Source organism: Ochotona princeps, chromosome 17, assembly GCF_030435755.1.
Source record: "Ochotona princeps isolate mOchPri1 chromosome 17, mOchPri1.hap1, whole genome shotgun sequence".
Lineage (NCBI taxonomy): Eukaryota > Metazoa > Chordata > Mammalia > Lagomorpha > Ochotonidae > Ochotona > Ochotona princeps.
The window spans coordinates 3,655,316-3,667,899 of NC_080848.1; the positions used below are offsets into that span (position 1 = coordinate 3,655,316).

General features: G+C 62.5%; 1 protein-coding gene across 1 annotated transcript; it reads left to right on the plus strand.

Annotated features, from left to right (window-relative positions):
* Nucleotides 1-32: 32 nt before the first annotated feature.
* Nucleotides 33-11,743, plus strand: CASKIN2 (CASK interacting protein 2). The gene is made up of 20 exons (XM_004592907.4): nucleotides 33-43; nucleotides 1,324-1,767; nucleotides 5,239-5,290; nucleotides 5,696-5,793; nucleotides 5,992-6,137; nucleotides 6,237-6,332; nucleotides 6,443-6,573; nucleotides 6,717-6,825; nucleotides 7,156-7,264; nucleotides 7,358-7,452; nucleotides 7,712-7,973; nucleotides 8,112-8,233; nucleotides 8,322-8,382; nucleotides 8,494-8,585; nucleotides 8,716-8,826; nucleotides 8,911-9,012; nucleotides 9,093-9,231; nucleotides 9,351-10,820; nucleotides 10,906-11,128; nucleotides 11,434-11,743. Exons 2-20 carry the CDS (start codon nucleotides 1,674-1,676, stop codon nucleotides 11,522-11,524), a joined length of 3,603 nt encoding a protein of 1,200 aa, XP_004592964.2. The 5' UTR covers nucleotides 33-43; nucleotides 1,324-1,673; the 3' UTR covers nucleotides 11,525-11,743.
* The last annotated feature ends 841 nt before the right edge of the window (nucleotides 11,744-12,584 follow it).

The following is a 12,584-nucleotide window of genomic DNA, read 5'->3' on the forward strand; positions in this document are numbered from 1 at the left end:
GCGCGGCCGGGACGGTCCTTGCGCTCCCGATCCGGCGGGAGGGGTTGGGGGAGGGGCGGGATTTCCTGCGGGAGGCGCCGAGCCGGCCGTGGAAAAGGCGGAGAAGGAGGAGGAGAAAGGGGGCTCGGGGCGCCGTGGGAGCCGCCAGCGTCCCGAGTGCCCGGGGGCCGAGCTGAGGTGAGACTGCGGGACCCGAGCTGGGGTCTGGCGCCAACTAACTTTTCCTGCGGGATCGGCGGGCGCCTCGGCTCCTCCAGTGCTTCCCGCGCCCCCTTCGCCGTCCTCCCGCTTCTGTGCCCCCCACCCCATCCCGCTGCCTCCCGCCGCTTTGTTCCCCGGGGGCGGGGGCGCTCGGCGCTGGAGGGGCATTCCGGGGGGCGGGGGAGCCGGCCAGACCCCAGGCACGGCCGGCGCCGCCTTCCCCCCCCCCCCCCCCCCGTCCCTCGGGCCCCTGTGTGGGCCCCGGGCCCCGAGCGAGGTGCCCTCCGGGGTTGGGCTTGGCCCGTTCGCCGAGTGAGGGGCTCCCAGCCAGGGCCCCAGGCCTTCGCGGGTCTCCTGCCACAAGGCTCTGGCAGCAGACCCGCCGGTCCTGAGGAACTCACGGCTGGCTGACGTCAGTCCTTCAGCCCTGAAGTCGAGGGTCTGCGCTTGAGGTTTGGGCTTGGAGGGGTGTCGACGGGTCGGGGCAGGGGTGAGGAGACCGAAAGGCCACCCTCCCCTGCCAGCAGCGCCTCCGTTCTGGCTGTTTGCAGCCAAGCTCCACGCAAGGGTGAGGATGGGTCAGCAACAGGTGCTGGAGGCTTCTTCGTCCAGCAGGCAACCCCCACCCTCATAACCGCCAAGAAATGGGGAGCTAACACCCCAATCCCCTCCCCTGAAGTCAGAGAGAGCCCTAGGACCAGCCGTGGAGCCTAGGTAGGGAGATGCTGGGGACAGACGCCTCGGCAGGGAATGACCCCTGCCCATCTGGCTGGCGTTGCCTGACCCTCCCAAGTCCACTTCCCAGCCTGCCAGTTGTTTGTGGGCACTGGCCTGGCCTGCCACCATGTGTTGAGCTGCCAGGGCCCCTCCTGCCCAAGGTTGAGGTACTGCCAGGCGCCCCAGGCAGGGCCCTGTGACTCAGCCTCCCCCTCCCAAATGCCACCTCCCCCCTCTACACACTCCCACTCAGACATGGGCTCCCTTCTCCCTTGGTGTGGCTAGGGCCTTCCTTTGATTGTCGGGCAGTGGGGTAGCCAGGGTGATGCTGGGGGCCTGGAGGAGGGGCTCCCCAGAAGTCACGAAGGGCTCAGTCTCTTTGCCCCCAATCTGGGGCCCTTGCAGGCCGTCGGGCACCAGTTCCCAAACCGCAAGACCGTCCACTGCTGCCACTGCCACTGGAGGCCTGAGGGCATGCTGGTTGCTCTCTGGGTGGGCGTCGCTGCTCCCAGGCCCAGCCGGGAAGATTGGCGTGCCCAGTCCCAGCCCTTCCTGGGGCCGTCTTCATCGGAAGCTGCAAGCTGGTAGCTGTCCAGATCTCCACAAAGCCTCCACCCCCTGGGAGAGTGGATCTCTGCTCGCGGCGGCAGCTGCCTGTGCACCTTGCTGGAGCGCCCCCACTGGGACCCCTCTGCGGGCATGGCCACCTGACGCCTCGGCTTGGACCTGTGTCCCCGCGTCTGCCCTGAGCCGGGATGGGTCGTGAGCAGGATCTGATCCTGGCAGTCAAGAATGGGGACGTGACTGGTGTTCAGAAGCTGGTGGCCAAGGTCAAGGCAGCCAAGACGAGTGAGTACCTGGCCAAGACCCTGGCGTGGGTGCTTGGTGGGGGACTGGGATCCCTGGCTGCAGACTTGAGGAAGGAAAACTGTCTTGTTGGGGACAGGTGGTCTCCTCTCCATGTGAGAAATTAGAGAAAGGCCATCCGTCTTTCCTGAAAAGCGAGGGGTGCATTCATTCGGTTTTGCTGTACCAGGACCTGCCTTCCAGCAGGTGGTTTTTCCAGTGTGTTCTTTGGCACCCCGTGGTTTCTGGCTGAGCGAAGGAAGAGGTGAACGGACTCAGCACTATGTTCCCCTCCTCCCCCAGTCTGCCTCGTAGCGGGGATGGGGATGTCTGCAGGTTAGCTTTCCAGAGGAGCTCTCCGTGGGGCAGAATCCCAGCATTGTTGAACCACTTGCTAAAGCTCCTCCTGCCCCTGATTTATCTGCCTGTGTCTCTGGGATTGTGTGTGGCCCAGGGCTGGGTTTTCTGGACGGTTCTACATAGCCTGGAGGCTCTAGTCTCAAGCTCCAGGTACAGTAGCCTCTGAGTTACATCTGTTGGGTCCTCTTGTAGTGGGACCCCTCCCTTCCTCACCCAACAGCAGTATTGAGCTCGGCTGGCCCCAGGAGGCTGCAGGACGGTAGCCTTGAGGTCCCTTAGACCTGCAGGGAAGGGTTATGTAGAAGAGAAGGTTCTTCCTTGGCATGCTGGGGCTGCCTACCGTGCCCCCGCTCCCCCTCCCTGTGCATGTGTGCGCGTGCACACATACACACGTATGCTTTGGTCCCTCAGGCTGTCCTAAAGACAGCTTATGCTCACCCACATCCAGGAGCGTGGGGTGCTAGAGGGAAGGATTTGACTGGAACACACCTACCTGCCCCTAGGGTGGGGGAAATCCAGTAGGGCCCAGAGAGGTGGTGTAGTTGGGGTGTGTGCCATGTGCCCCCCCCCAGGAAGTGGCTGCAAGTGAGCCCACCTGTGAGAAAGGGGCTCAGGAGGTCCCCGGAGAGAGGCTGCAGAGCAGTAACTCCCACCTCCGCTCTGTTGTTTTTGGCGAGCTGCCCGGTGGGGCTTTGGTCAGGCTGATGCTGGCCTCAGGAGGCCAGGCCCCAAGGAGGGCCCCTTGGGCCTGTGGGAAAGGATTGTGGGAGTGGGGGACTACCTTCAGCAATTCAAAAAGAATACCTCGCCTTGCACCTGCCCCAGAGGGTGGTACAGGCACAGGGTGTGAGGCCTCGGTGCTGCTGGGCAGGCCCTGACACCGTGCCTCCTTACCTGGGCCTTGGAGAAGCCCCTGACAAAAGTCAGAGCACAAAGCGACGTTTGCAAGCCTCGCGGTCTGCTAAGTGTTACAGTCCCCTTGCTTCCTTGTGAGACACACGTTTCTAAATCCCTTTCACACGTCCACAAGGCATGTGATGCTCAGAGGGCAGTGACCTCCCCAAGGTCACACAGCCTTTGTGCAGCAGGTCAAACCCGGGCTCCCGCACCTGGCCCATCAGAATCACCTTGCCCGGTTCTAAGGTGCAGACTCCTGTCTTCCCCAACCCCACTGCCTGCAGAGGGGCCTGGACTCTGCCAAGGAGCAAGTTCCCCAGGAGATTCCAATGCAGGTCTCAGCAGGGGGGCTGGGGACCCCACTTTTTGACTTTTTAGGAGTGTGGCCAAAGCTTCCTAGCCAAGAAGGGTGCTCTCCCAGCTGATGCCTCTGAAATCCAGGTCCACCCTCCTTGCCCTTTAGCAAATACTGTTCAGGAGAAGCAGGTGGCTGGGCAGGAGAAGGACACATTGGCCTGGCCTTGCCCCTGCCCCATCCTCTCTCCACTCCCCTTTCTGGGCATCTCCTCTGACCAGAAGGAAGTGCAGTAACCTGGACTGGCCAGCTGAGCTCACATCCTGTGCCCGGAGCCTAAATTGGGAGCAACCCTTCCACACCCCGCCCCACCCCGCCTTGAACTGCCACGGAAGTTGCCTGGAGCCACTGCCAGGAACCAGGACCCTCCGCCCTCCCACCAAGGTCCCTAGCCCGGATCATCCAAGCCTCTTCTCAGCCACCTTTCCGGCCATTGTTCTGGAAAGAACAGAGCACCCGGCATGGCCCAGCCCCTATTCCTGTGTCCCTCCTGTCACGTTGTCCTGCTCCTTCCTCCTGCCCAGGCGGTCGGCAGGCTGCACAGGACGAGGGCCTCTCCATGTCGTCTCTGCTTACCTCATAGTTCTCACAGAGACTCTGAGAGGCGCCATGGCCAAGGTCACAGCCCATGAGGGGCAGAAGCCATTGTAACCAGGCACTTCCTGCTCCTCCAGCACCTGTTTGTTCCTCTGCTCGCTCACAGGGGGCTGGTGGGACACCCAGGGGATTGGGCTTCTTCCCCCTGACCACTTAGCTCTCCATACCGGTGTCCCTATGTTTACCTTGGCATGGCTCTCAATGGAGCTGTCCCCTCCCTCCCCGCTGCAGGGTTGGGTCCTCCCTGTTAGAACGAGGCCCTGTCTTGCTTGGGGCTGCTGGGGTATTCTGGGGCCCACCAGGGCCTGGGGGACAGGCCTGGACCGGCATGCTTGGCCCCCTGCCCGGTGTGGGTTGAGCCAGCTCCCCTTCTGCCCCCTGCTCTGCTCCTCTTCCCTCCCCGTCCTTCCTGGCAGGGGTGGGACCCCATAGAAGGCAGGGCTTAGGCGACATGCCCTTCTGCACCCCACGCTTCAAGTACTGCCCCCACCCATGCGTGAACCCTGCCCTAGGAGGCGGTGCCCTGGCTGCCTGGCACCAGCCAGCCCAGAGCCCCGCCTGGAGCTCAGGCATCCCGGCTCAGAGCCTGCGGCTGCAGAGTCAGCAGGGAGAATACGCTCTTGCTGCTGGAGGTTGACCTTGTGCTAGTAACACCTGGAGTGCCAGGAGTGCCCCACACTGACAGTTCCCGAGGCTCAAGCACTGCACATGGGCAAGATCTGTGATGAGCCCATTTCTCAGATGACGTCCCTAGGCCTGAAAGGTCAGGTGACTCCCTTAGAGGATCACACAGCTAGCCAGTACATGGCAGGCCGGGGAATGAGTGCGGATCTTTCTGACACCCCCACCATCGTCCCTGTCCTCAAATACCTGGCACCTTTCCCCACTACTTGCCACCCTCCGCAAAGTAGGACAATGGGACTTTGCTGGCTCTGTGGCCTATGCAGGAAGGAATGCCAACCATGCACCCCCGTGGGCCTGTCCCCCGCCCCTCCCGGCTTTATAAAGTGGCCTGCCTGATCGGGCCAGGCTGAGCCTGGGAAGCCAGAACACCAGGCAGCAGGTTCCCTGCGCTTCGTACCCTCTGGTGAGGGAGAACTGGTAGGCCAGGGTGTAAGGAGCCCCAGGGACAGTGTACATCCAAGGTCATGGGGCAGGTGATTTCCTGTACACCAAGAGGTCAGTTGACTTGTGGGCAAGTGGGGGAGGCTGTAAGGGAGGGCAGCTGAGTCCCAAGCCCTGACCTCCCTGCCCTGACCCCCCAGAGCTCCTGGGCTCCACGAAGAGGCTGAATGTCAACTATCAAGATGCTGACGGGTGAGTGTGAGCCCCCAGCCCTCCCAAGAGCTGCTGGGGGAAGCGGAGGCAGTGCGGGTATGGGGAGGACAGGGACGGGGGACCCTCAGCCCTGGATGGGCATTCGCCAGGAGCTCTGCCTTCCACCCACCTGCCCTGAGGGTGAGGGGAGGGTAAGAACCCTCCGGCTGCTGCTCCCACGGCCCCCTCCCCTGGCCAGACAAACGGGCCTCTCAGCCCAGACACTGAGCCCTTTCATGCTGCCGGCCAGGCTGCTGCTGCTCCCACGGTGGGGCCCCCACCACCGGCGGGCTAGTAACCCGTGCTTGCCAGCCCCCCAGCATGGGTTTAGGTGTAGAAGACCAGGATTGGGGAGGGAGGGCGGCAAGGGATGCCGACATCTAGTCGTGTATCCCCCCACACTAGCTTCTCCGCTCTGCACCACGCCGCTTTGGGGGGCAGCCTGGAGCTCATAGCCTTGCTACTGGAGGCCCAGGCGACTGTTGACATCAAGGACAGCAATGGTGAGGCCCCCTCCCCAGCCTGAGCAGGGCCCACCCCGACCTTATGCATAACCAGGACCTGCACCTCCCCAACACCTTCCTGCTGAGTGGGTGGGACAGCCACCCCGGGACAACCTGACTGGCCCTGGGTGAAGCCAGCACCTCGTAACCCTCCTTCCTGCTCCGGAGACCTCCCTCAGAATGCACCCCTCTCGCCAGGCATGCGCCCGCTACACTACGCAGCCTGGCAGGGCCGCCTGGAGCCCGTGAGGCTGCTGCTGCGGGCCTCAGCTGCGGTCAACGCCGCCTCACTGGATGGGCAGATCCCTTTGCACCTGGCTGCGCAGTATGGACACTATGAGGTGGTACGTGAGCCGGCCTGTGAGGGATGGGCAGCCAGGAGCCGGGGCTTGTGCGGGGTCCTGGCCCACATCAGGCCCCCTCATTCGGCTCCCCCACTGCAGTCAGAAATGCTCCTCCAGCATCAGTCCAACCCCTGCTTGGTCAACAAGGCCAAGAAGACACCCCTGGATCTGGCCTGCGAATTTGGGCGGCTCAAGGTGGGGCCTGCAGCTCTCATTCACGGCCCTGGGGTCCCCTGTGTCTGTGGTGGGAGTGGAGGGTGAGGAAGGTCCCAGGAGGAGGTACTGACGGGGGGCTGATGCTGCAGGTGGCTCAGCTGCTACTGAACAGCCACTTGTGTGTGGCACTGCTGGAGGGCGAGGCCAAGGACCCCTGTGACCCCAACTACACCACACCCTTGCACTTGGCTGCCAAGAACGGCCACCGAGAGGTTATCAGGTGCCCCGGGGCTCTCCTGGTGCTTCCTCTTCCCTTCCCTGCGGGACCCTGGATGCCGCCGGGTGTCCTCTGGCTGCCCTCTTTCCCCTTGCTCTCCATTGCCCAGCCCCCACCAGCCTTGTGACTCACCCTGCCCACCGCAGGCAACTTCTGAGAGCTGGGATTGAGATCAACCGCCAGACCAAGACGGGCACGGCGCTCCACGAGGCCGCCCTGTACGGCAAGACAGAGGTGGTGCGGCTGCTGCTGGAGGTGGGTGTGGGTGCCTGGGCTGCCTGCCCACAGGTGCCCAGGAGGGCTGGGGAGGCACTGGAGGGACAGCTGCCTGCTTCTAGAGAGTGGCAGGGAAGAAGCCCAGCTGCCCTTGGAACGGTGCCAGGGCTGGGTGGCTGGGCAACCGAGCATCTGGCTGCAGCCCAGGGCGGCCTCCTCCTGGCCGCGGGACCTTGAGCTTATCTTAAGCCAGTGTCTGGGCTTGTGGTTCCTCCTCCATAAACTCCGACGCCTGGGCTGGCCATGAGGACTAGGAACACGGTGACGGGCCAGGGCTTCCCATGTGCTCAGACCTCCCTGTGCTGCCAGGGAGGTGTGGACGTGAACATCCGGAACACATACAATCAGACGGCCCTGGACATCGTGAACCAGTTCACCACCTCCCAGGCCAGCCGGGAAATCAAACAGCTACTGCGGGGTGAGCGGGAGGGAGGAGACTCCTGCCCAAGAGGAGGGTTGCAAAGATGCCCTTAGCTGACCCCTGCCCTCCCACTCCCCGACCCCTTCTCAGAGGCCTCAGGGATCCTGAAGGTCCGGGCACTCAAGGACTTCTGGAATCTCCACGATCCCACTGCCCTCAACGTCCGGGCAGGGGACATCATCACAGTGAGGCACCCCTGTGCAGGCTTTTCTTGTGGGATACCAATGATGTCTGTGGCTTATGGGGGTCCCTATTGCGCTCTGAAACCCTGGGCTAGGATCTTGACACGCATGCTTGTCTCTTTCCAAATCTAGGGAAGGTAGGGGTTATTGTTTTTTGTTGGGCCTCAGAGGTCAGCTCTGTGGGTAAAGGGGAAGACCTGGACCAGGGCTACTGGGAGCAAGGCTGCCATGAGTGACCGTCCCCTCCTCCTGCCAACCGCAGGTGCTTGAGCAGCATCCCGATGGCCGCTGGAAGGGCCATATCCATGAGAGCCAACGGGGCACGGACCGTGTGGGCTACTTCCCCCCAGGCATCGTTGAGGTGGTCAGCAAGCGGGTGGGCGTCCCGGTGACCCGCCTCCCCGCAGTGCCCAACCCCCTGCGCCCAGGCTTCCCTCGGACACCGCAGCCTCCTATAGACGACTCCCTACACCCTCCCCCCTACGGCCAGCTCCCTCGGGTGGGCCTCAGCCCAGACAGCCCAGGTATGTCCTCACAGCGTGCAGTGCCGGTGCGCCTGATTGGGTGTCTGCCTTAGGCAAGCTGCCAGGCAGCTGTTGGCAATGCCAACAGAGGTCTGAGCCCTGTGCTTTGCTCCTCTCTGCTCCCCCTCCCCGCCACAGCAGGTGACAGGAATAGCGTGGGCAGTGAGGGCAGTGTGGGCAGCATCCGCAGTGCTGGCAGTGGGCAAAGTTCCGAGGGCACCAATGGCCACAGCACCAGCCTCCTTATTGAGAATGCCCAGGTAGGAGAAAGGGACACTAGGACCAGGGCAGGGTTCACCCCCCACAGCCAGCTCCCCCAACACTTAGTCGCTCCTTCCCTGTGTGCAGCCTCTGCCCTCTGCCGGAGAGGACCCGGTGCTGCCAACACTGTATCCCCCAGCCCTGACCGGTAGGAAGAGAAAACGGGACATGGGCTGGCTGGGACAAGTGCATGGGGTGGCCAGGGGCGTGGTACCCTTGCTCTGGCCACCTCATTCCAGTTTTCCCTCCTTCCTTGAAGACACCCTGGGTCATCGCCCTGTGGTCAGCTACCGCTCCGGGGAGCAGATCTCCACTCAGGATGTGAGGCCGGAGCAACTGTTGGAGGGGAAAGTGAGTCCTCTGTTGGAGTGTGCTGTGCGCCCTGGGCCAGGGCAACTGGGAAGCTCTGTGGGGACAGGCTGGGCCAAATGGGCTGGGCGATGGCCTTAGCACCTCCTCAAGGCTTGCTCCTGCCCTGCAGGATGCCCAGGCCATTCATAACTGGCTGAGCGAGTTCCAGCTGGAGGGCTACACTGCCCACTTCCTTCAGGCTGGCTATGATGTGCCCACCATCAGCCGCATGACACCTGAGGTGGGTGTTGTGGCCAGGGAGGGAGAGGTAGGGCCCAGCAGGCAGAGTAGGTGGCTTGACTGTCAAGCTGTGTCAATGGCATAGGACCTGACAGCCATTGGGGTGACCAAGCCTGGGCACAGGAAGAAAATTGCCTCAGAGATTGCTCAGCTCAGCATCGCCGAGTGGCTGCCCAACTACATCCCGGTGAGTGGGGGTCTGGGGGCTGTGACTTTGTGGTGAAGCTGGCTGGGGAGCCAGTTCTCACCAATGTGTTGTCCTTTCAGGCCGACCTGTTGGAGTGGCTGTGTGCGCTGGGGCTGCCCCAGTACCACAAGCAGCTGGTGAGCAGTGGCTACGACTCCATGGGGCTGGTGGCCGACCTCACCTGGGAGGAGCTGCAAGAGATTGGGGTCAACAAACTCGGTAAAAACCCACTGGCAGGGGACTCCTGGGCCTCAGGTCTCTCCACGAGAAGAGGGGATGGGTGACTGGCGTGACCCTGGCTGGCCACTAACCACGCACCTTCTCTTCATCTGGCTCAGGGCATCAGAAGAAGCTTATGCTGGGGGTGAAGAGGCTGGCGGAGCTCCGCCGGGGTCTGCTGCAGGGGGAAGCCTTGGGCGAAGGCGGGCGCTGGCCAGCCAAAGGCCCAGAGCTGATGACCATCGAGGGGCTGGAGAATGGAGAGGGCCCACCCCTGCCTGGTGCTGGCCCACGCCTCCTCACCTTCCAGGGCAGTGAGCTGAGCCCAGAGCTGCAAGCAGCCATGGCAGGGGGTGGCCCTGAGCCACTCCCCCTGCCCCCTGCCCGCTCCTCCAGCCAGGAGAGCATTGGAGCACGCTCTCGGGGGTCCGGCCACTCACAGGAACAGCCCACCTCCCAGCCCAGCGGGGTTGACCCCAGCACGCCCCAGGAAAGGAAGCTTCCAGAAGGCACAGAACGGCCCTCCAAGCTTTGTTCCCCACTTACTGGCCAAGGAACTCCCCCTTATGTTTTCATGTACCCGCAAGGCTCACCCTCTAGCCCGGCCCCAGGACCACCTCCTAGTGCACCCCGGGCCTTCTCTTACTTGGCTGGCCCCACAGCCACTGCTCCCCCAGACCCACCTCGGCCCAAGCGCAGGTCTCACAGCTTAAGCCGCCCCAGCCCTGCCGAGGGGGAACCTGAGGGGGAGGCCAAAGGGCCAGTGGGCAGTGCCTTGGGCAGTTATGCCACTCTGACCCGGCGCCCAGGACGCAGTACCCTCACTCGGACCAGTCCTAGCCCAGCCCCAACGCGGGGAGCTCCCCGCAGCCAATCTTTCGCCCTGCGGGCCAGACGCAAAGGTCCCCCGCCCCCACCCCCCAAGCGCCTCAGCTCAGTCTCCGGCCCCACCCCAGAGCCAGCACCACTCGATGGAAACCAAGGCCCCAAGGAGGGGGCCCCAGGGCCCCGAAGAAGAACCCTGAGTGAGCCAACTGGTCCCTCAGAGCCTCGCTGCCCATCCAACCAACCTGGCCCTGCATCGGACACAGAAGAGGAGCCAGGCCCTGAGGGGACGCCCCCATCTCGAGGCAGCTCGGGAGAAGGGCTGCCATTTGCAGAAGAGGGCAATCTGACCATTAAACAGCGGCCCAAGCCAGTGGGGCCGCTGCCCCGGGAGACACCTGTGCCCCTGGGCCTCGACTTCAACCTCACTGAGTCAGACACTGTCAAGCGGAGGCCCAAGTGCCGCGAGAGGGAGCCGCTGCAGACCGCTCTACTGGCCTTTGGGGTGGCCAGTGCCACTCCCAGCCCCTCTGCTGCCCCGGCCTCCCAGGCCACCAGTGAGTCCCCCTCCCCAGCATCCTCCAGCCCTCCCCAGGCTGAGCCGAGCAGCCTTACCTCTCCAGCGCCACCTGCTCTTAACTTAGTAACTCAGCCCCCTGTGACCACGGCAGCTGGACCCAGTCTGGAAAACTCCACAAACAGTCGACGGAATGGAGAGACTGAACCCCCAACCGCTCCTGCCCTCCTCAAGGTGCCTGGAACAGGTAGGAGGATGGGCCCTACAGGGAGGGGTTGCTGTGGGAGGGCATGTCCAGCCTTGCTAAGCCAGTAGCCTTTTTGTCTCTACAGGAACTGCCCCCAAGCCTGTATCTGTGGCCTGCACACAGCTGGCCTTCTCAGGCCCTAAGCTGGCTCCACGGCTTGGCCCCCGCCCAGTTCCCCCTCCCAGACCTGAGGGCACCGGGGCTGCAGGTCCAGGCCAAGCCCAGCAGAGGCTGGAGCAGACTAGCTCGTCCCTGGCAGCAGCACTGCGGGCAGCAGAGAAGAGCATTGGCGCCGAGGAGCATGAGGGGTAAGGCTGCTGGTACTGCTCCCCTCAAGGATCCTGAGAGGGCTGGAGAAGGATGCGGGCGCAGCCTCAGGCTGGGGAGGCCCCTGTTGGTCCAGCCTGCAGGTAGCCCAGGTGCCACTCAGACACGGGAGATTAGGCAGGTCCCTCGCCCCTGAGCCTCCACAGACGGGTGAGATGGTAGCTCCTATAAACCTTCAAAGCTATAATATAGTGCTTGGCTCCAGGCAGGGCTGGCAGCACCTTCCCCCAGGCAGACTGGGTGCAGGCCACTGGTCAATCTCATCAGGTTCTTCTCTTTGCCACAGCCCCCCTGGCACCTCCACCAAACACATTCTGGATGACATCAGCACCATGTTCGATGCCCTAGCTGACCAGCTGGATGCCATGCTGGACTGAGACCCACCCACAGCCCTCAGTGGGGCTTGGCGTGACCTGCAGTGTTCCTGGCCTTTGGCCCAGCAAGGAAGAGGCCCTGCTCCTCCCTCCTCACCCCTCCCCCACCCAAATGGGAGGGTGGGTGAGGCTAAGGCCTGTGCTTACAGCTGCAGGCAAGTAGCTCTGAGCACTGCAAGGCTGGTGGAGCAGTCCTATGGCAGGAGCCTCGGCCAGCTGAGGGACCTCTATTGCACATCAGCAGAGCCCCTCCCTGTGTCATCTTTCAGGACCCTGGAAAGGGGGTGCTGGCAGGCTTTGTCTGGGGTGTTTTAACTGTGTAGCACTCAAACCCCTGTCTTGAATCCCTGTACCAAGGGGACACCTCTGACCACCTGCCGTGCTACCCTGGCACTCAGAGGTGGTGTGCCAGGCTGTCCCAACCCCACAGATGCACATAGGACATGTAAATGTATAGCAGCCCATGCCTTACTGGCAGTAGCAATACCTTGCCAGCTCCTGCCCCCACCATCTCACTGGGAGGCTAAAATGCCTTAACAGGGCTGGGAGACAGTAGGATTAACAGATCCTTTATACACCTCCCCAGAGTCCAAACTTTTTCAACTGTAAATGTTATTTTTTAAGCAGAGAGAAATGCATATATTTTAAATGAAATTTATTCTATCTATTAACTGCCTGAGAAGACACAGTGGGAGAGTGGTTTGGGAGTCCAGCTGTGCCCAATGCCCCCACCAGGGCTGGAGGCCTGGCCCAGCTGGTACAGGCCCTGGCTCTGTAACCTTGAACCCCTCCCGCAACTAACACCAATGAAAATGTCATTCCATGCAGTGGTTGTGTGTGTCTGCCTCTGTCCCCAGGGATCTCACCCAAGTCTAAACCCGGGGTCACCCACTGATGTAGAAGGAGGGAGTGCTTCCCCTCAGTACCCACAGCCCTAGGGGGCGGTGCGGACCCCCTGGTGACTGCCTCGGGGTCCAGCCACAGGTCTTTTTCTTCAGCAATTTACAAGTTTTAATACAAACAGTCTACATTCATCCCTAAAAGGCTCATTTCCAATTAAAAA

What these genes read in the sequence shown, in the direction of transcription:
- CASKIN2 (XM_004592907.4), top strand. Translation starts at nt 1,674, where the DNA reads ATGGGTCGTGAGCAGGATCTGATCCTGGCAGTCAAGAATGGGGACGTG. An exon ending in TGACATCAAGGACAGCAATG is followed by an intron (nt 5,794 to 5,991) that starts GTGAGGCCCCCT and finishes CCCTCTCGCCAG; the next exon opens with GCATGCGCCCGCTACACTAC. An exon ending in GATTGGGGTCAACAAACTCG is followed by an intron (nt 9,232 to 9,350) that starts GTAAAAACCCAC and finishes CATCTGGCTCAG; the next exon opens with GGCATCAGAAGAAGCTTATG.